This window comes from Orcinus orca, chromosome 4 (genome assembly GCF_937001465.1).
Source record: "Orcinus orca chromosome 4, mOrcOrc1.1, whole genome shotgun sequence".
NCBI classification, from domain to species: Eukaryota; Metazoa; Chordata; class Mammalia; order Artiodactyla; family Delphinidae; genus Orcinus; species Orcinus orca.
In genome coordinates, this window is record NC_064562.1 from 47,012,744 (window position 1) to 47,035,842 (window position 23,099).

At 35.0% G+C, this 23,099-nt stretch overlaps 1 protein-coding gene across 5 annotated transcripts in view; it reads right to left on the reverse strand.

The window, feature by feature from the left end:
- Positions 1-572: 572 nt before the first annotated feature.
- The window catches only part of MRPL1 (mitochondrial ribosomal protein L1), a 68,896-nt gene continuing 46,369 nt past the window's right edge, over positions 573-23,099 (reverse strand). For 3 of the 5 annotated variants that reach the window (XM_033406478.2, XM_049709407.1, XM_033406479.2), the window contains 2 exons: positions 2,160-2,241; positions 573-752 (listed from right to left, as the gene is read on the reverse strand). In XM_033406478.2, the coding sequence (XP_033262369.1) occupies positions 634-752; positions 2,160-2,241 (201 nt within the window). In that variant the 3' untranslated portion in view covers positions 573-633. Of the gene's footprint in view, positions 753-2,159; positions 2,242-7,497; positions 7,577-11,608; positions 11,836-23,099 lie in introns of all 5 variants that reach the window. The other 2 variants (XR_004477083.2, XR_004477082.2) reach the window with 2 other exon arrangements.

Here is a 23,099-nt window from a genome sequence, read left to right on the forward strand (position 1 = left end):
AAATAAAGTATATAAAAACACCATACACAGTGCCTTGTATATTACAAAGCACCATTAAAATATATAATATTTTTTAAAAAAATAAATAAAATATACAATATTATTACAAAAAAATACAAATACTATAAATTGATTCCTAAGAGAAAAAAAAGTTTTCTACCCACTTGTTTTAAGGGCTTAATCATTTTCTGTATTCATGCTATCACAAAAGACATTAAGGAATTATTAGAATGAAGATTTTCCATATTTTTTCTTCAGAAAATAGTCATATTTGTGATGTAGCTCATGACTCTGCCATTCTCTGTCTTATGGGAACTGAGGATGTTACTTTTCCCTCAGATGGTATGACTCTCAAGGGAAAGTTATTAAGCTAGAAATTCCTGCTATAATTATCAGATTGTAGAATCTGAATACTAAGGAAGAAAATTTAACATGATCTAAAAGTTAGGTTCAGACACAGAGCAAATTTTATTTTCTTAGTTTTGAAAGTATTATAAGATTTTTCAGTGTTAAAATTTACTTTCAAGTATGATGATCAAGAAATAACAAGACACCAAACTTAGAAATTAAACAGTTTTTAATTTTCTCTGTTGTTTCTTGATCCACTGAAAATAATTTCTCAATGTAACACATTTAGGCAGCTTTTTTGTCACTTTCTTCGGGTTCTACTTCTTTAGGCAATAATGACTCGATCTTTAGTAACAAACCTTCACTTGTTGAACTTCGAAGGAAAGCACGTACCACAAAGGGTCCTGAAAACAAAAACAAGAATCAATTTTCATTTTATTCCATAGATACCTAATGAGCAAATACAAACATACACAAGAAACTTTATAGGACTCGTGTTATATTTTCACTTGAAAAGTACTGATATTACTGAACTATTATTTTGAATTATAACAAAGGGAAGATCGCTTCATTTCTAGAGTAGAAGACAAACTAGCTGTACCATAGTATATTAGAGATTTACAGATGGAACTACACATATTCACTAATAATTCATTTCTCTCTTTCAGAAGGTGATCACCTAGAATTTATTTCATTGCAAAGTCAACAGTAAAGGGAACAGGTGATGATATTTACATTTGATGGCAAGATTCTAAATATTTATTTAAAACAGCACAGATGCTAACTCTGTGTTACCAAACATTTAGTAAAATTCCTTAAAAATTAAAAAGCGTTTCATAAGAACAATGTTAAGGGACCCTCAGTTAAAATGGCAAAGAGAAGATAACTACATTGCTTTTAGAGATTTACTGTTCATCATTCTACTCCTGATATAGGTTCAGAGGCTCCTATACTCAAAACAAAGTTCTCCATGAAAGAGAAGAATCTATACACATACAATCACTAAGTACTATGGTCATATCTAGCACAATAGAATTAACAAATGAGGTATTTATTCATCAGTGTGTTTAACTCCCAAAGAAGGTTAAACATAACGTGAGATTGTGTTTTAATTATACACTTGGTTTATAAAATGAAACATGACAGAATCCTATAATAGTAAGCCTGTAAGTGCATAGTCAAATGAGGGTTACAGACTCTTGCTTTCAACCAGCGGAAAGAGAACACGTTTGCCTGAGGAAGGACTGTGAATGGCAGGTAATGCAGTGGGTACTACATGTGTTCCTAGCCTATGACACAGCTTCCACATCAAGTTTCACTGTTCTCCACGAATCACCCCATTTATAAATAGTGATTCTTGTGACATGATTAAAAACCTTGTTTCTTTTCTAAAATAAATAAGATTAAGAAAGCCAACTGCTAGTACCAGTGACAAAGTGAATGGTCTGGCTTCAAAATATCATCTATCTCATAAATGACTTTAGTTTCTGCTTAAACACTATTGTAAGTTTAAGGCAATCCGTTACAGTTTTCTTTCAAACTTTATTACATTTAATGGTAGAAATAATGTGGGAATTTATAAAGGTTTCACAATGTATTCCTTATTAATGTTAAAGAGGTCTCCTCTCCAAACAACTACAACTTCTTAATAAGGTCATTAGGAATCCTTTGGAGAATTAAGTTGTATTTCTTTAATCCCTGGAAATATTATTGCTATTGCAGTTGCATATTAACTGGATTGTTTTCTTAATATTTTACATTTTTAAAGTATCACAGAGCTACAAGGAAATCTACCCCAGGGAACCACTTACCCAAATTCAGCGGTCTTTGCCTACAAACTTCACTGATAACTGCTTGCAGATTGGCAGCTATCTGGTCACTTGACATATCCAGCTGAAAGAAAACGATATATAACGTTAATGATGTGAAAGTGAGATGATAATACAATTTTTGGTAACTGTATCAGTAGTTGTTCCAGACAGTTTTTTCAAATATTCAACTAGAGCAAATTATGTATTAGGAGACCCTACTGTGAAAGAAAAAAACTTCCATAACTTTTTTCAGAATACTACATTAACATGTCTTTACATGTCAAGACTTAATTACCTTTTAGAACACATTATAGCAAAGTGTTTTAAAGTTGCTCCACTTGCGATTCCTTGAATTCCAAGTAATTTCCCCAAAGCATATCCTGGGGCAGAATACACCATTCCCCCCACCCTTTCCCTACCACCAAGGAATTAGTGATATTTTTTTTTCAAGTTGTTTATTTTTTAAAATAAACTAAGAAAATATTTAGAAGTTAATGCTTTCAAAAGTCCAAAATGAAACTACTTGACAACGCACATTCACATAACATATCCCACACAGAGACATTTTCAAGATGCTATGCTAACACTCTAACTCTGCAATAACAATTATCCTACTACTTCGTAAAAACTACAGTAAGTAAATATATAGTGAATGAGCCCTATTCATAAAACACCTAAACCTAGCACACATCTTTGGAAAGTCCTTGAGTTTACCATTCAAATTCAATGCATGTTATTCTTCTTAAATATACCAGTTAAAATCAGTTCTATTGCATTCCTATGTTTAGAGGATTTTGCACTTTGCCAAATAAATCCAGTTTTTAAAATTCATATAAAACTTATAATAGTGTAATTGGCAAAAATTAGACAGTAAGAGTTCAAACAAGAATTCTATTTTCCAATGACTCTTGAGACCATTGTGAGAAATGTAGTACATAAGCATAAAGAGAATTCCTCCTGAAACAAATTATTCTCATCATCATCAGACAACATTTATTCGACATTCACTTAGGCATGATGCAGTACCAAACCCTAAATGAGAAGGCTTGGGCATTACTGGAGGAATTTTCACTTTATGCCAATCCACAAGTGGGAGTTTGGAGAGGGAAAAAAATCAAGCAATGCTTAGTTCTCCTTATTAAATCCATAGAACTTATAGACTTTAAGTTGTATTGAAGTACGTAGTTCACTGACAGACAGGGCACCTTACATTTGCTATGGTAAAAAAAAGAAAACAAAACAAAACACCAAGAGTATCAACATGTGTCCTTTCATTCCTCTCTTAATTCTCCACTTTCCCTCAAAATGTCCTCCTTTCTATTATCAACTTAAGTAACCAACACAGCTCTAAGGAGTTCCTTTACCCTTTGTAAAGACCTATACCTACCTTAGATTTGGGAAAGCAATAGATACAAGAAAAAGCAAGAGTTCCAGTATATCTTCCTTGATAGTTACAAGCTATACTGTTGGACTGTATATACTAAACTTCTCAGATTTTTGTAACTATACTTTCTGCAGACTTATATTGCCATTCTTACAATAACCTAACAACATAGGCTTTAGAAATGCAAAACAAAAAAACCAAACAACAACAAGAACAAAAAAGAAATGCAAAACAGATGACTTCAATGGTTTCATTAAGTTTTAAAATATACAAATTGTTTTAAAATATAGTTTAGGGCTTCCCAGGTGGCGCAGTGGTTGAGAGTCCACCTGCCGTTGCAGGGGACACGGGTTCGTGCTCCGGTCTGGGAAGATTCCACATGCTGCAGAGCGGCTGGGCCTGTGAGCCATGGCCGCTGAGCCTGCGCGTCCGGAGCCTGTGCTCCGCAGTGGGAGAGGCCACAACAGTGAGAGGCCTGCATACCACAAAAAACAAAAACAAAAACAAAAAAACCCAAAAATATAGTTTACACTTTTGTCCAAATTTTAGCACCTCTAATTATCAGTACTATGTCCTCTACTGAATCTTAAAATATATTTTTAGCCATAATACCTCACTTTACTTTTTCTTTTAGATATTTTGTAAAATTATGAAAAAGATATATTTTATGGGCATAACTTGGATTACACAATTGACTACTGATGACAAAGAGCTATGTAAAAAAAATGTATGCATGCATGCATGCATTTTATCAAAACTTGCATAGGAAATTTATTTGGGCCGACAATGATCTAGAGATAACTCAGGAAAGCAACATTTACAAGCTTCTCCATCTATATCTCAGTTGCTCTGTTCTTCCAGTAGTGCTTTTCCACACCGTAACATTCTGTGGCCTGACAAAGGTAAGGAGGACCATTTTGAGGATATATTATCTGTTAGATTCTCAATAGCAGAGCATTAGACTTGGCAAAGCAGGAAAAAAGTGGGGGCTGGGGGAGTGGAAGGGGTTGACCTTGAAGGCGGTATTGAACTATGTTAAGCACTGTATTTGTGTGTGTACATATGTGTGTATTTGAATATATAATAGTCACAACAGTACCTATGTTTAGCTAAAGTGATTGTCCACTACAGGGCAAAATAGTTATTCCTTGTTCTGTAGCATAAATGTTTTTAAGAAAAGACTGATTTACTGAATCCTCCCTTCTGCTTAACATCCTTATTATATCAGAAATAATTCCCTAAGCAGACTAGATGGAAGACTTCCCAAAGATGTCAGGGAGGTGGCTCAATCGATACAGCTGAACTATACCTCTTTGCTTTAACTCTCAGATTTTCCTCTTTCTATGCAATTCCTAACCTTTGTTTTCAATCACTCTCTACCATTATGAGAAAACTAAAAAACTGTGGTCCTTAACCATTGTTTGTCCCTTTGAGATGCAGACATATGCAGGATAAACTATAGTCATGAGAGTGTCTAAGACAGTGATTCTTAAACTTTTTTCGGGTTATCAAAACTTGCACCAGAAAAATGCGCACAGGCACACAAAAATTTTAGCCTATGCTTTTAGGGTCTTTGAGGATTCTTTGAATAAAAGAAAGGGGAAGAAAGAAGAAAGGCTCCTGAGGAAAGGGGCTCAAGTTAAAAGGGCTACACTCTGAGAACCACCAGTGTCACTGTTTAATTTGGCTCAAATACTTTGAAGGACTAAGGACAACAGTATGGAAAAAGGATTCAACTTAATTTTCTACATTTTACAGAGGACAAAAAGAAAAAGCAAAGTGTGTGTGCACAGTTTTTAAACAATCATATTTTCCACCTAAAGTGGCCAGCTTCTGTCACTGTAAATGTTGTAACAGCCTCTAGATGACTGATCATCTCTAGCTGGGAACTGCAGAGAGGACTGCTGCTTTGGATTAGCACTTGTTAGAACACCTGACCTCCAAAACCCCTTCCAAGTGCAATGTTCTAGGGTTACAAATAGGGTAGCCTGGCAATGGTTTCTGCAGGTGGGCCAATACTCAATTCCCTTGACTCCTGAAAGTCTAAACCAAGAAAAGGAAGACAAGACAGTCTGTGTATCTCCTATACAACATTAAGTAACAGTAGTAGTAGAAGTAGTAGCAGCAGCAGTGGCAGCAGTAATAATAATAGTAATAATAATACTAGAGCAGCTCTATTTATTGGGTGCTTACTCTAAGACAAACTCTGTTCTAAGCATTACATAGATATTTTCATTCATTTCTCCCACGTATCCTAAAAGATGGGAACCATTATCATTCCTCTTTTTTTTTTTTTTTTTTTTTTGCGGTACGCGGGCCTCTCACTGTTGTGGCCTCTCCCGTCGCGGAGCACAGGCTCCAGACGCGCAGGCTCAGCGGCCATGGCTCACGGGCCTAACCGCTCCACAGCATGCGGGATCTTCCCAGACCAGGGCATGAACCCGTGTCCCCTGCATCAGCAGGCGGACTCACAACCACTGCGCAACCAGGGAAGCCCTATCATTCCTCTTTTACAATTAGAAACTGAGACTTAGAAAACTTTGTAACTTATTCAAAAGCACGCACATGATAAGGAGTGGCTCAGCAGCTATGTGCATGAGCTCTAAAGGCAGAGAAATGTGACTTTGAACCCCATTTCCACCATTTATTAGCTTGTAACCCTGGACACAGCTAGTAAGTGTTGGTAATCCTTAATGAAAATTAAAGTGTCAGTTGTCTGGGAAACAGAAATGAGTTGGTTATAAACTAAGGGGAGAAAAAGAGGAAACTAAGTGAAATACTGAAAGGGAAAGAATATACATTTAAGTGGGAAAAATATGAATTTTTCTTTGCACCTAATGAATCCTTTCCTACCTTCCCAGTTTTTAGATGTTAACGGCGTACAATTCAGCAACATTTACTTGGCCTTCACTCTTTGTTGGGCAACATGCTGGGGACTAGGAACAGAAAGATGAGTAAGATACAAACCTTAACGTCAAGGAGCTCACCATCTGGTCACTAAAATACAACATGACAGGTGCTACTCTAATCAAATGAACAAAGTGCCACAAGGGTAGAGAGGAAGAAGTGACTGCCTTTGGCAGAGAAGGCTTCACAAAGGTTATATTTAAATTGAGTCTTAAAGGATGAAGAATTCTGAAGGACAAAGAGGATCTTCTAGGCAGATGGAGCAGCAAGAGGTAATGTGAGAACAGGTGGATCAGGTGACCAGAAGGCAGCTCACTATATCTAGGCCCAGGGTTGCAAACTCAAATGGCTACAGTGGCCACAGCAGGTAACATGCATGATTGAAGAGGACTGGGTTTGAGTGCATATGCATACAGGACCCATGGGGCACAGGCTGTGCATAGGTGGAGAGCACTGCTCCATAGGGAAGAGGCAGCAGCCACTGAGTGCTAACAGAATGTTACACTGAGGGCTCTGAGGCCGGTTTATCAGAACTCTTGACTGGTGAAGAACAACTAGAAATCTGGATTTCTATGTGACATTATCTAGTTTTTAAATGCTGAATCAATAAAACAAAACAAGTCTGGGGGCCAAACTCAGACTGTAAGCTGCCAATTTGTAACTCTAGACTTCAAGCTGCATCACTGAAAATAACAGGAAATCCTGAATTTGAACTTGACATAGTGATTTGACACTAAATTATCAAAAGATTTGAATGTAAAGCTAAAGATTTTAGAATATATTCTGTCAACAGTGAGAAGCTACTTAATGTTTTTAAGCAGACAAATGGTATTTCTGGTTTACGTTTTGGAAAGAATTTTAGAGGAAGGGTGTAAAACAGGAGTTGGCAAACTTTCTCTGTAAATGGTCAGACAGTAAATATTTTGGGCTTTGCAGGCCTAACGGTTTCTGTCGCAAATACTCAGTTCTGCTGTTGTGGTGCAAAAGTCATCACAGACAATACATAAACAAATGACCACAGCTGTGCTTCAAGAAAACTTTACTTACAAAAACAGCTGGAGAGCTGGAAGTGGCCCACAGGCCACAGTCTGCAGACCTCTGGTGTGGAAGATAGACCAAAGGATGTCTGAGAAAGTGAATGGGCAAAAGAAACCATTACTTTTTGCTAAAGCAGAAAAGATTTTTGTTTTGTTGTGTTTAACAGAAAGCTTTGTTGGGTGCTGATAGACTTTTGGTATCGTACAATGCATCTATTATGCAGACGAGGCAAAAAAATGTTTTGTCAAGCTAAGAATTGCATTGCCATTTAAAATAAAAGTAGGAAAAATGCTTAGCAACTGTTTCAACAACTGCCGTAAATTCTATATATGCACTTGAAACAAGATGTTGCATGGGGCCTTTCTGGAAGTTTCTTCAGGACTGATGACCAGGGCCTAAATCTGAAAGCAAAAAAGGCATGTAGTGCGTGCCCTATATTTTAAAGAAAGATGCCAACAATTAAGGCCGAAAAGTTCTCACCATAATCAACAACCACGCTAAGGAGAAGCAGGCCAAGAGGCAAGGCTCCAAGAGGCTCTTGTGTAGAGACTGGGGGCACTGCCAGAAGAATATACTAGTTTGCTGAACATATGCTTGAAGGACATCAAATAAGTAAGAGCTGGTCACTGGCCAGAGAAGTGGCAACAACCAAAGTAGGGACCACAAATACAGGCAGATAAGACGGGGAAGTTGCCACTTCTCCCTTATTCCCTTTGTTAAGCCTCTACCACAGAAGAGTTAGGCCTGGAACAGGGAGTAGGGTGAGGTATTTAGAACTGCATCAAGTCACTGCAGCACTCTACAGTCTAGAGTGGGAGAAGGTGTGAGTGAAATTTTACTAAGCCCTCCCTGCTTCAGATCACGAGCCATAAAAGCCTGGTTCCAAATTGAACAAGGAAAATCTCTGGATAGCAGATCACATTTTTGAACTGAATCTCACTGCACTTTTAATTACTGAGAGCCACTAGAATTATGCCTGTCACCTAACATGCCTGTGCATAACAGAGAAGAAAAATTGTACATGGCACACTTGGAATCGGGGGATAGAGAAGACTATTTCATGTTTGTACTCCATTAAATTCAGACTTTTCAATAGAGCTGTACATTTACACATAGACTGCATTCTATGCACATGAGAATTTATGTGAATTTATGTTCAAAGGAATCATGGTTATAATAATGAGTGATACTGGAAACAACCTAAATGCCCAAGAAAAGGAGTAAAACTGAATAAATTAAGATATATCCACAATACAGCTATGAAAATAATACTCTGTAAGAATTTTAATGATTTTGGAGAATATTCAAGATAGAGTATTTAAGGAAAAGAGAATAGAAAACTCAATATATAGTATGACAGCAATTACATAAAAAATAAATGCATAGTGCCTTGGAAATCTCCTCCCCTTTCCTAGAGCCCTGATGATATGCCTGCCTCCTACCCCTTAAAATTCATTTACTCCCCTCCCCTCAAGGAGAAGGTGTTTTTAGGGCTCGAGGCTTCCCTTTTCCATTCCTTCATCAAGGTTTCTGAATAACGTTTCTGCTCTGCTACACACACACACAAATGCATGCATAGAGAAAGAGCAGTAGTGAAAAGCACTAAAATGTTACCAATTGCAATTTTAAAATAACGTTTATATTCTTATTTATGCTATTCAGTATTTTTCAAATATTATTATGTGCATGTTATCACCTGTTGATTAAAAAAAAAAAACTAGTTTTAGTTTAGCATTTTAAACTATAAAACCAGTCCTTTAAGATGCTATAAATGGGGCTTCCCTGGTGGCGCAGTGGTTGAGGGTCCGCCTGCCGATGCAGGGGACGCAGGCTCGTGCCCCGGTCCGGGAAGATCCCACATGCCGCGGAGCGGCTGGGCCCGTGAGCCATGGCCGCTGAGCCTGCGCGTGTGGAGCCTGTGCTCCGCAGTGGGAGAGGCCACAACAGTGAGAGGCCCGCGTACCGCAAAAAAAAAAAAGTCATACAGATGGAATAATTACATGTAACCTTCATTTTCTTTCCTCCATAATTCACATTGTTGTACAACTCTGACCACCATCTATCTCTAGAACCCTATCTCCTCATCTAAACGTCTGTACCCATTAAACACTAACTCCCCATTCCCTTCAACCCCCAGCCCCTGACAACTACCATTCTACTTTCTGTTTCTATGAATTTAACTGCTCTAGGTACCTCATATCACATTTGGAATCATATAATATTTGTCCTTTGGGACAAATATTTGGTGGAATCATATATTTGTCCTTTTGTAACTGGCTTATTTCATTTAGCATGATGTCTCTAAGTCTCATTCACGTTGTAGCAAGTGTCAGAATTTCCTGCCTTTTTAAGGCTGAATAATATTCTACTGTATGTACATATGCATTTTGTTTATCCGTCCAGCCTTAGATGGACACTTGGGTTGCTTCCACCTTTTGGCTATTGTGAACAATGCTGCTATGAACATGGGTATACATATACCTCTCTGAGTCCCTGCTTTCAATTCTTTGGGGTATATATCTGTAAGTGGAATTGATGGATCTTATGGTAATTCTGTTTAACTTTTTGAGGAACCGCCACACCATCTTCCACAGCAGCTGCACCACTTCACATCCCCACCAGCAATGCTCCCCATTCTCGCCAACACTAATTTGTGTTCTTTTGGTAACAGCCATTTCAGTAGGTGTAGTGCAGTATCTCATTTGGTTTTAATTTGCGTTTTCTTGATGGCTAATGATGCTGAGCATCTTTTCATGTGTTTACTGGCTATTTGTATACCTTATTTGGAGAAATGTGTGTTCAGATACTTTGCTCACTTTATCTTTTTATTATTGAGTTATAAGAGTACTTTATATATTTTAGATACAAGTCTCTTATCAGGTATATATATAGTTTGCAGATATTTTCTGCCATTCAGTGGCTTGCCATATCATTCTGTTGATAGTGTCCTCTGATGCACAAAAGTCTTGTTTTGATAAAATACAATTTATCTCTTTTGTTACCTGGGCTTTTGGTGTCAGTATGTAACCTTTTGAGACTACTTTCACTCAGGTTACAGTATGTAACCTTTTGGGACTGACCTAAATTGTTGTGTCTATCAATAGTTCATACCTTTTTTTATCACTGAGTCATACTCCATTATATGGATGTACCACATGTTTTTTTTTTTTAATCCATTCACACATAGAAGGATAACTGAGATTTTTCCATCTTTTGATGATTATCACTACAGTTCCTATAAATATTTGTGTTCAGATACTTGTGTGAACGTTAAGTTTTGATTTCACCACAAATGTTTCAACTCTATGGGAATGGAACTGGTGGACCTTACAGTAAACGTATATTTAGCTTTACAAGACACTATCAAACTGTTTTCTAGAGTGGCTGTATTATTTTGTATTCCAACCATCAATGTATGAGAGTTTCTCCATAATCTTGCCATTTTTTAAAAAAGTAATTTTCTGCACAATATTTCCTCCTTTCCTTTTGAGACACCGATATGAAAGTTAGATCTTTGTTATCGCCCCGTAGGGCCTTGATGGTCTTTTTTTTTTCCTATCTTTCATCTCTGTTTTTTAGATTGAATAATTTTTATGATCTACCTTCAAGTTCTTTGACTCTTTCCTCTGTCACCTCCATTAATTTCAGCTCCAGAAGTTAACACATAATTTTTATGAGATCCCTTTCCTAAGTACCCCGCCCCTTGATATCCCCAGTACTTTCTGGTTCCCTGAGGCTCTCCTTTTCAGCACTCTGCCCAGAAAGCTGAGGTTTTATTTACAGTTTGCCTCTTACTTCCTCCAACTGTTTTGGCAGTGGGGGCCAACCGGCAGGAAGACAGAGAAGATAAGAAAAGGGTGCATGCCCCTACTTCTTGAGACCACAGATCCTCCAATCAGAAAGTGAGGCAACCCCATTTCTCAGTTTTAGATACCTGTGTCTTCCTCTGCACCCACTGTCACTGTTAGGAGCCATGATCTCTATTTCCCAAGCCTGAGGTAGAGGGCTTCTCCTAGAGCTCTCCTGGGGCTCTCTGCCTGCATTGATGTCTGCTTCCCGGTTTCAGGCTATGTTGAGACCAGGCCATGTGACAACACAAAAGGAAAAATGGCAAACTCACCGCCAGTTTGGTGGTACTTTAAATTCTGGTCTTCCCTAATTCACCTGCTACTATTGACTTTTCAGAGTCTTCAAATAGCTGCTCCATGCCTTCTGTCCAGGTATTATAATAGGTGCACTCACTGAGAGAGATAGGGTGTCATGTGATTATTACACCATCTCACTTGGAACCAGAACTTCCCAGGCTTAGGTTTTATATGTTTGTATTTTAGGGTTGGCAAACTTTTTCTGTAAAGGACCAAAGAGTAAATATTTTAGGCTTGGAGGGTCACATATGATTTCTGCTGCATATTCTTTTTTTATACAACCTCTTAAAAGACCATTCTAAGCTCACAGGTGGTACAAAAACAGACCACAGAGCCATTGTTTTCCAACTCCTGTATTAGAATACATTATTTATCTCCAAGTATACAAAAATTCATGCAAAGACAAGTTGTAGTATGATTTATGCTTTACATCACTTTAACAAATCAATATCTTTACCAAAATCTATGGGTGCTGTAAGGCAAAAGCAGCCTTCATCATTGCTCATGATAAAGTTGTCTGAAAAATCCGTAATTTTGTGTTACATTTAATATATTTAATAATTCATAATAGGATCTTATAGATGTTTTATTGTTTACTGTAAATACTATATTACTAAATGCTATTATTTGTTTAGAAGTAACACTAATGAAAATCGCAGGGAATTATCTTTCAGATCCATTCAATTTCTTCTACAAGGATTTGGGTAAAGACAGAATTCAGTGAAAGCTATCATACTTTTCACTGCTTTTTGAAATAAAGCTAACAAAAGAGAGCTGTGTGTGCAGTGTACTGATAATTACTTATTAACAAATGGGTTGGCAAACAAAGGAAAGCAAGTCAGTTTACTTCCCTACTGCATGTTATGTCACATATTTTTCATCATGTGTTATTCTATTGATCAATGATTACTACATTGTTGAGTTACTGCAATGAATTAAAAAGCAAAGTTAGCTGTTTCTCTCAAATGGTATGGTTTTTCTTATGCTATTACTTATATCTGATTGAAGGGGAGAGTCACACTTCCCATCCCAAAAGTTCTGGGAAATTATCATCTGATTTCATGACAGTATAGATAAGAAAACTAAAAATGATAATAAACTATTTTTAATTCTAATATGACTACTGGTAAGAACACTGATAAAAATCCATACAATGGATGTACCCTAAAATACTACAAAGACTATTCATCCCAGTTAAATAAATATACATCTCTCACAATAAAGCATCAAGCAAAATGCTGGCACATACTGGGTCCAGGATAAACATTATTTTCTCCTCTTTCTTAGCCCCATACTTTTAGAAATCTAAGATCTACTGCCAGTCTAACTCCTTTATTTTTATTGAGAACTAAAAAGTACAGAATTTGACTTTTATATTCTACAGTTTATTTTCCACCTTTAAATTTCCTTATCTATGACACAGTACACTGCAATATACCAAAAATAATGCAATGAAAGAAAAGTTAATCATCAACTGGAAGAAATGGAGGAAAAAGGAGGGGAAGTGGCAATGAGCCATGAACCAATGAGCTGCCTCCTTGTATCCAACTATTGTTTGTATCTAATTGATTTAAGCAATACTCCTTGCTTGCCACTTTCTCAACTTGTGGATCTAGATGCTTCAAAATAAGGCTTCATTTTCCACGCTCTACACTACTCACATCTTGTTTAACTGAACTCCGACACGTTCACTTTTCCTGTTCTAACATGTTCGCTAAAACTGAAGGCTCTGATTTCAACAAAAGATTTTACTATGTTTATATTCCCTTGCCCTGAACTTGTTTATTTTTGTTACCATATACATCATCTTTTATCAGCTGGCAAGTTGACAATATTCTTGCCACAAAACAATTCACTATTACACAAGCAAAACATAGTGATACACACCTATGAATGGACCATGTCTACAACTTTAAAAAGAGGGGGGAAAAGCACATCAAAGACACTGCCTTTATATTAAGTATGTCAAAGATCCAAGTATATTTGAAACCCAGACAAGAAACACTAATTAAATCAGGTCTTGGCATGATTTATTATAAACAGAAATCTGAGATGTCCTATCCTGTTTTTTTTTTTCTTTTAAGAAAATGGTTTGATTTGCCAATAGCATTATTATTTACAAGTCTTCAAAATCTGGATATTTACATGATTGTAAAAGGGTTCCAGTTGCTTTTCCTTTAATGCTATGATAACCATTCATGTCAAAGCTAGGCTATTATATTACATTTAAAAGATGTTCTTCAAAATTTCAATTATATTTAATGAAGTTTTTAGAAGTCTTCCTCAATCCAAATTATTTAAGAATTTATGTTCTAATTCAATATTAATAAATTAAAAGAAATAGCAATAGTTTCTAAATTAAAACAGAACAAGTGGCATACATATTTTGAAAGTATAGTTTCTTTAGAATACTTTACTCTTTTATTTACTTAAGTTGATTTCACAGGATACTAGTAGGAATCTGTCTTGTGACATAAGAAAATAAATAGGAAAAGTAGGACTCCACTCACAGGAGGAATCAATATTTCCAAATAAACTTACTGACGCCACTAATTTGGAATTAGTAATAATTCAAAGACTGTCAAATATGTTTTAAAAGTTTTATGATGTAATGAATGTGAATGTAATGAATATGATGTAATGAATGTGATATAATGAATGTGAATTGAGATTACAGGAAAATATTTAAACATCTTTAGAGAACATTTACATTAAAAACACTGTTTAATATAAACCACTGATTTGTTAATTATATAGCATAATTAACTGAGGCAGCATCTATCAAGCAACATTTTTGGATTAGATACTCTATGTTATCAAAGTTAGTTGTATTTCATTGAAAAACTAGTCTGTGGTATTCACTTTCAACTAATTCACATTAATTTTCCCATAAATTTAATTCTATTTTTCATGTCTTTCCAACATGTAGGTGGATGAACAAGGAGGTAGGGAAGAGTAGAGGAGAGAAAAAAAAAAAGAGATATGGAAAAACAAAGTAGAAAAGAAAAACTTCAGAGAGCTATTAAAAGAAGGAAAAAATAGGGCTTCCCTGGTGGTGCAGTGGTTGAGAGTCCGCCTGCCGATGCAGGGGACAGGGGTTCATGCCCCGGTCCGGGAATGCCCCGGTCCGGGAAGATCCCACATGCAGCGGAGCAGCTGGGCCCGTGAGCCATGGCCGCTGAGCCTGCGCGTCCGGAGCCTGTGCTCCGCAACGGAAGAGGCCACAACAGTGAGAGGCCCGCGTACCGGAAAAAAAAAAAAAACTACATTAAAAAAAACCCCTACAAATAATAACAATTATTTTTAAATCATGTCAATTTTCATCAAAGTACCAGAAATGAACTACTTCTTCAGCCAGAGACTGAAGAAGTAAAACCACCATGAATGTTCAAATGGGAAGGAAAATATTACAAAGCTGCTCAAAAGCCTATTATAATTATTCTTGAATTAATCCTCATCTAATCTCCTGCCTAGATTGGTGGCCAGAATTCTGAGAGCAAGGTAAGGGAAGAGGACTTGGTGAGGAGGAGGGAAGGATTTCTCAACATTCCATATACATATATTCACTTAATCTCCCTGTTTTCAATTTTCTCAACTCCTGATCTCCCCCAGTAAGAGACCTTTGTTTTAATCTTTCCCACCATCTGCTAGCATGGGAAAAGGCAGTTACCCAGGGTCATGAAATATGTAAAACTCTTCAAGAGTTTTCAACTAATCCTATTTCAGAAGGTTCTTGCCCCATCCCCACACATACCATTAACACTCAGTTCCAGAGATATCTAGAGCCAGATCCTAGCCTTTTTAAAGATCCTGAAATTTAAATTATATTAATATTTTGGCTTTCTCCATTGCTGACTTAAGATTTGACATTTTCTAATCAGTTACTACTGTGGTATGCATTCAATCCATCTTTACCTGGAAGCCTCAGAGCACATGTTATTTTCAAGTGTCCATGTGATACTTGGAAAAAGAATATTAATCTTATACTATGGGCCACAAGGAAAGTCTCGAGGAATTGTTTAAAAGTAGAAACTAAAAAGGATGCAGTCTTCAACCATAAGGCAGTCAAACTAGAATATAGTAAAAATTTTAAAAGTCAAAAAAGGTTCCAAAATTTAAAAATACTCTCCCAAATAAGAATAAAAAGTCCCACGGCAGATTATTTAGAAAATAATGACAAGAAAACTAAATATCAAACATGTAATTAGAGGCAAATTCACAAATTTAAACTCTTATTAAGAAAAAAAGAACCTCACAAACCTCATATAAAACTTAGAAAATTATAAAACAAAACAAATCTCAAGATAATATAATAAAGAAAAAGCAAATCAATAATTTATAAATAGAAAAAATAGCAATAAATTCTACAAACTACACTAAAAAACAAAAGTACTTTAAAAAACATACACAGGATAGCAGAGGGAACTATATTCAATATCCTGCAATAAACCATAATGGAAAAGAATAGGAAAAAGAATGTATATACATGTATAACGGAATCACTTTGCTGTACAGTAGAAATTAACACATTGTAAATCAACTATTCTTCAATAAAATAAATTAAAAAAACATATACAGAAGAATGTCCTATTCTTAGGCTATACATATAAATTATGCATATAAAATATTTGCGTATTTTATATGCAAATAAAAGTGTTATGATGAATGAAGTGTTATGATGTCTGCAACTTAATTTTAAGTGGTTTAGAAAATATAAAAGAATATCTACTATTTTCTCTAAGCAAACTACTTATCCTAGTTTTTCTAAGCAAATGTGACAAAATTGGTGAATCTAGGTGATGAGTATATAGGTGTTTGTTATACTATTCTTTCAACCTTTCCATTCATTTAAAATTTTGCAAAATAAAAAACTGAGGAAAAAGATATGCTGACATTGAGGGTATTTAAAAATAAGAGCTTAAGCTCTTTCAAGTAAGAGCTTAACTAAGCTTTATTAAGCAATAAATTCCAAGAAAATATGTAATGTTTCATTATTTTCTTACCTAAAATGTTATGAATATGATTTAATTTCTCTTTAGATTTTCTTTTCTAAAGTGCTATGAACCAAGGAGTCCCCAATGCTCTAAGGTAAAATGAAGATAGATCATCAAGATTCCTGATTTTATGGTGTTTCAGAAAATATTACAGTGAAAAGTCATTTTTAAAAGCTTACATGTAAGCTTTAAAAAGTATAAAGTATACATGTATACTTTAAAAGTATACAGGTACATGTATACTTGAATTACTTTGAAGTGAAAAATTAAACAGAAAAAGTTGATTGGACATGATCCTATAGAGATTTTGTAAGCATTTAAGAATAAAAATATGTAGATGTTTTAATTGTGTAAATATAAAAGCTGGTATGCAGAAGTCATTCTTCTTTGTACTTATTCATTTTTAATGTTCTATAAAGTGAAATGTGAAGTAATATTTCCCTAGATGGCTTTATGTGGATTTCAATCATATTCTAACTCAAATATCTGCATAAATATCAGCTTCAATAAAAAAAAAAGGTTGATTGGAAATATAGCAGGTCCTCACTAAACATTCTTTTGAAAGTGTGGAAAATCCCACTAAGTTTCTGTGCTGACACCAAAGCACTTATAAAGGGGCCAAAACTACAAAAAATGATCTGAAACTGAGTAGATTTTATAGTACACTGCACCCTTTAAAAGGTCCATTGTGCATTATAACACAAATCTACATTTTTATCCTCAAACTTTATCTAACTTTATTAATCCCAGAAGATTTCTAGGTTAGACTTGATTTGAAAATCAAAGTCTAAAACCCATGAAAACTACAGTAACTATTTCTACATATGTGAGATTCTATTGAACTGGATTCAGACATAAAAGTTAGCTGCTACTTGAAAACATATATACAGAAACATGGGTCAAATTTTACAGGCTCTTTTAGGAGTATATATAATAGGCCATGAGAGTCATAATTTATTATGGTAAGAAATACTATGATAGGTTAAATACATCAAATAGGCACATTCCAAATCTTCCTTTAAACTACAGTTCATGTCCTTTCTTCTTGATAAATGCTCCCTACTACAAGTCCTAATGTACCGTATTTTACAGCTGTAGAATTTTTTTTCCTAGTGAAAAGTTCTATCTCTTGATCTCCACCACTCTCAGCAAATGAAACCTAACAACACTATCACCTTTGATTTTAAAATATGTGAAGCAGGGCTTCGCTGGTGGCACAGTGGTTGAGAGTCCGCCTGCCGATGCAGGGGACACGAGTTCGTGCCCCGGTCCGGGAAGATCCCACATGCTGCGGAGCAGCTGGGCCCGTGAGCCATGGCCGCTGCGCCTGCGAGTCTGGAGCCTGTGCTCCGCAACGGGAGAGGCCACAACAGTGAGAGGCTCGCGTACCGCAAAACAAAAACAAAACAAAAACAAAACAAAACAAAAATATGTGAAGCAGTCAATATTAACAAAAGTGAAAGAAGGGAGAGAGAGAGAACATTTTAGTTTTTGACAAATATAATGATATTATGTGTGCCTCTGTAAAATGGGAAAGTCAACATTAATAGAAACTTGGAAAGAACTTTTACCTTATGATAAAGGACAAGTTAAGAAAACCAATCTTACTGGCTTACAATTACACTTACAAGTGATCTGGAAAAGTAGGCTGGAGGCCAAGATTCTTAAATCAAACAAGCAATCTATCACTGAGAAAAAACAAAGCATGTTTCTGAGAGCCTCATAGCTGACATAAAATGGATTTGTGATATGTTATAAAATACTAACAGACACCCTTTGAAAATTACTTCAAAGTCTTTATTCTGGCAGGTTTCTGCTATAATATCTGGACACTGTTTAGTTTTTTTGTGTAATGTCAAAATATACACCTGACTAAACATTCTTATAATGAATAAAGGACAAGATTTTTAACTCTGACTCTCATTTGTGAAATCCCAGGAATGAAAATTTTCGCTTTCAATATTACTTTTAAGGACTGTTTGAAAAGTTTAGTGTAAATTAAATTAAATTTTTATAAAATAAAATACTGATTCACCATATATAATATATATTTTTACAAGGGTGTTTAGGCTGTAACATTTCTGGAAGCACAAGATAAAACTATTAATAGGAGTTCCATAAGAAAACAATTGCAGACAGATGGGATTTAGTGTTCCCTTATACAGTTTTGTAAACCGCTTTAATTTAACCAAGTGAATACTTTAATTTGAAAATTTTAAAATGTCAACAGGTTTATCTGGGCAGCAGAATTATTATTATGATATTGTTTTCTAAATATTAAACTCAGATTAATCATTTGTAAATTATCTAATTACTATCTGAAATTAAACTGCCATTTAGAATATATATACTGAGACATATTATGTCTCAATTTCATTTTTTGAGAATCTGCCTTAGTTTCATTTCTATTTCGTGGAAAGAGTCATAATTTAAATTTTTAAAAAACTTAAGGCCCAGTTGAAGAAATGTGCTTTTTCTCCCCTGTAAACTTTATTTTTAGTTTTGTGCTTTAAGACATTTCCCTTGAATCTGATCACCTAGCAACTCACTTTTATCCCAACCAACTTATTCTTCATGCCAAGAGAGAAAATAAATGATGATTACATAACAGCAATATAAGAGACTGAAAAATAAAATATTCCAACAATAGTCTGTTCTGTCAGCATGATGTTCAATATATCATCTGAATGACATTTTCACTGATATGAGTATTTTATCTGATAGTGCGTGCAGACATAAACAATTTCATGAATATGTAAACTATAGGTACAAATGGTAGGAAAGATTAAGAAGGAAACTAATTTACCTGCAAGTAATGCGGACAAATGTTAGATACTGGCTGGCTATAAGAGCATTAGTAAAGTTCTGATATACGAAGGCATTAGTGGTTGAGTTCTGATATACAAAGGCATTATTGGTTGAGTTCTAATACCCAAGATGCTAATCCTCAAGTCAGATCATTAAGAAAGATCATTCAACTGATTGTATTTATCACTTTGATACAGAAGAAAAACCAGCTTAAACTACTCAAGAGCAATTTCACATTACAGCAGTATTAGAACTGGATCCTGAAGCAATGTGGCAGTACAGAATTATAACAAGGGAATTCTAGGTGATTTAACTAAAGTAAGATAGTCTCTCCCATACAGGCAAATAAAAACACAAAACTAATACATTTCACTCTCCCTCAAAACATCTTTCTAGATTAGGAGTCAGCAAAACTTTTCTCTAAAGATCCAGACAGTAAATATTTTAAGCTTCGTAGGCCACATATAATCTCTGCAAATTCTTTGTTTTGCTTGTTTTTAAAACCATTTAAAACTGTAAAGACATTCTTAGTTCACAGGTTATAAAAAAAAAACAGGCCACAACTGGATTTGGCCCATGGCCGAACATCGTTTGTTGACCCTGCTCTGGATAGCCCCCTTTTATCCAAAATGAGGCGGACCCTGAATGGGCATGTAATGCTGTCAGTGCCCCTTCATCTGCACACTCATTCTAAATCAAATCCTTGTATCATACAGGTGGCAACAACAGAAAGAAAGCAACAACAAAAATAAACCTTTAGTATTTCCAACTATGTAATAAGAATAACATCACTCGTGGAAATCGCCAACTTTTAAGGAAGATATATTACTTTCTTTGAAATCTTTTAAAAAAAATCTGTTACCTCTGATAATTATAAAAATAAATATTTTTATGGAATAGTTATATTGTATTAGATACAATTGTAGACAGATTTTTATTCCTTTTTCAACAACTTTATTGAGGTATACTTGATAACTTTATAGAGGCATATTTTGCATATTACGTTATTCACCATTTTCTAATTTATAATTCAATGATTTTTTAGTACGTTTATCAACCAACACCATAAATCAGTTTTAAAACTGATGATCCCTGAGGCACATTTACTGTTAATGCCTGTTTCCTCCCAACCCCTCGCCCCAGGCAACCACTAATCTACTTTTTGTCTTTACAGTTTCACCCTTTTTTTGGACATTTCACATAAATGTGGTTTCTGCATCTGCTTTCTTTCACTAAGCATGTTTTTGAGGTTCGTCCACATCATAGCATGTATCCATAGTTTGTTCCTTCTTATTGCTAAACAGTATTCCAAGGGATATGTTGCACATTTTTAAAGTGTCAATTTATTAAGTTTTGACATATGTATACACTCAAACCATCACCAGTCAGGATAACAAACACGTCAATCATCCCCCAAATTCCTTGTGCTCCTTTGTAATCCCTCCTCCCCCACCCCATCCCAGCCACCCTGTCCCCAAGGCAACTACCAGTCTAGTTTCTGTCACTATACATTACTTTGCATTTGCCAGAATTTTACATAAATGGAATCACACAGTATGTACTCTTTCTTGTCTGGCTTCTTTCATTCAGCATGATTTTTAAAAAATTCATTCATGTTAAAGCATGCATCAATTGTTTCTTTTTATTACTGTATTAAAGAATATTCAATTGTATAGACATAACATCTGTCATGCACCTGTCAATGGAGCATTAGTAAAGTTCTGATATACAAAGGCATTAGTGGTTGAGTTCTGATATACAAAGGCATTCACCTGTCAATGGACACGTGAAATGTTTCTGGGTTTTGGCTATTACAAATAAATCTGATATAAGCATTTGTTTACAAATCTTTGCATAACCATATGTTTCCACTTCTCCTGAGTAAATATCTAAATGTGAAGTAGTAGGATCATATAGTAGGTGGGTATTAAACTTCTTAATCTACCAAACTGTTTGCCAAAGAGGTTGCATCATTTTACATTCCCACAGCAGCATATGAACATTCCAGTCGCTCCACATCCTCACCAACGTTGGTATGATCAGTCTTTTTAATTTTAGTCATTCCAATACATGTGTAATGATATCTCATTGTGATTTTAATTTGTATTTCCTTAACAACAATAATGTTGAGCATCTTTCAATATGTTTGTCATTTGTCTGCCATGTGTTTGTCACCCCTTAGTGAGTTGTGTTCAAATCTTTTGATTTTTAAAACTGGATTGTTTTATTGTTGAGTTTTAAGAGTTCTTTATATATCGTGGATTTATCAGATGATTTACAAATATTTTATCCCAATCTGCAATTTACCTTTTCATTTTCTTAACAGTATCTTTTAAAGAGAAAAAGCTTTTAATTTTTAAAACGTACAATTTATCAATTTGTTCTTTTGTGGATCATGCTGTTGGTGTCATATCTAAGAAATTATTCCCTGACCCAACATTTTCTTCCAGAAGTTTTATAATTTTAAGCTTTACATTTAGGTCTTTGACACATTTTGAGGTAATTATATATGGTATGAAGTGTGGATCAAAGTTCATTTTATCAGATACAGATATCTAATTGTTCCAGTGTCGTTTGTTGAAAAGACTTGTTTCGCCATTAAAAATGCTTTTGCATCTTGTTTTAAATCAGTTGTCCATATGTGTTTTGTCCTTTTTTTTTTTTTTTGGACTCTCTATTCTGCTCCATTGATTGTTTTGTCTCTTTTGACATCAACATCACATTGTCTTAATTCCTGTAGCTTTATAAATCTTGAAATCAGATAGACCTCCAACTTTGTCCTTTGTTAAAGATGTTTTGGCTAGTCTAGATCCTTTGTATTTTCACATGAATTTTAGAATCATGTCAATTCTACAAAAAACCTTAATGGGATTTTGACTGAGAATGTACTGAATCTATACATTACTTTGGGGATAATTGACACCTTAACAATATTAAGTTTACTAATCCCTGAACATGATTCATTCCATCATTTATTTAGATCTTCTTTATTTAATTTCTCTCCACTATGTTTTGAAGTTTCCAGTGTATGGATCTTTCACATCTTTTGTCAGATTTATCCCTAAGTATTTCATATGTTTTAATACCACTATAAATGGTATTCCTTAGTTTTAAATTTTAATTTGTAAATGTTCATTGCTGTTATATAGAAGCAAACTGATTTCTGTATATTGATCTTGTATCCTTCAACTTACTTAACTCACTTCCTTGTTCTAGTATCTAGATAATGTCATCCTTTGAAAAATGAGTTTTACTTCTTCCTTTCTAATCTGCTGCCTCTTTTTTTTGCCTGACTACACCAGTTAGAATCCCTAGATTAATGCTGAACAGAAGTGGTGAGAGTGGATATCCTTATCTTGTTCCTGATCTTAGGAGGAAAGCATTCAGCCTTTCATCACTATGATATCAGCTGTTGCTTTTTCTTAGATGCCCTTTTTCTGGTTGAGGAAATTAACTTCTATTCCTAGTTTTCTGAGACATTTTAGTCAGGAACAAGTGTTGGATTCTGTCAAATGTTTTCTCTGTATCTACTGAGATGATCACATGACTTTTGATTTTTAGTGTGTTAATGTGGTAAATTATAATGATTGATTGTTGAATGTTAAATAACCTTGAATTCCTAGGATAAGCCCTACTCATCATGATATGCTATTCTTTTTACACA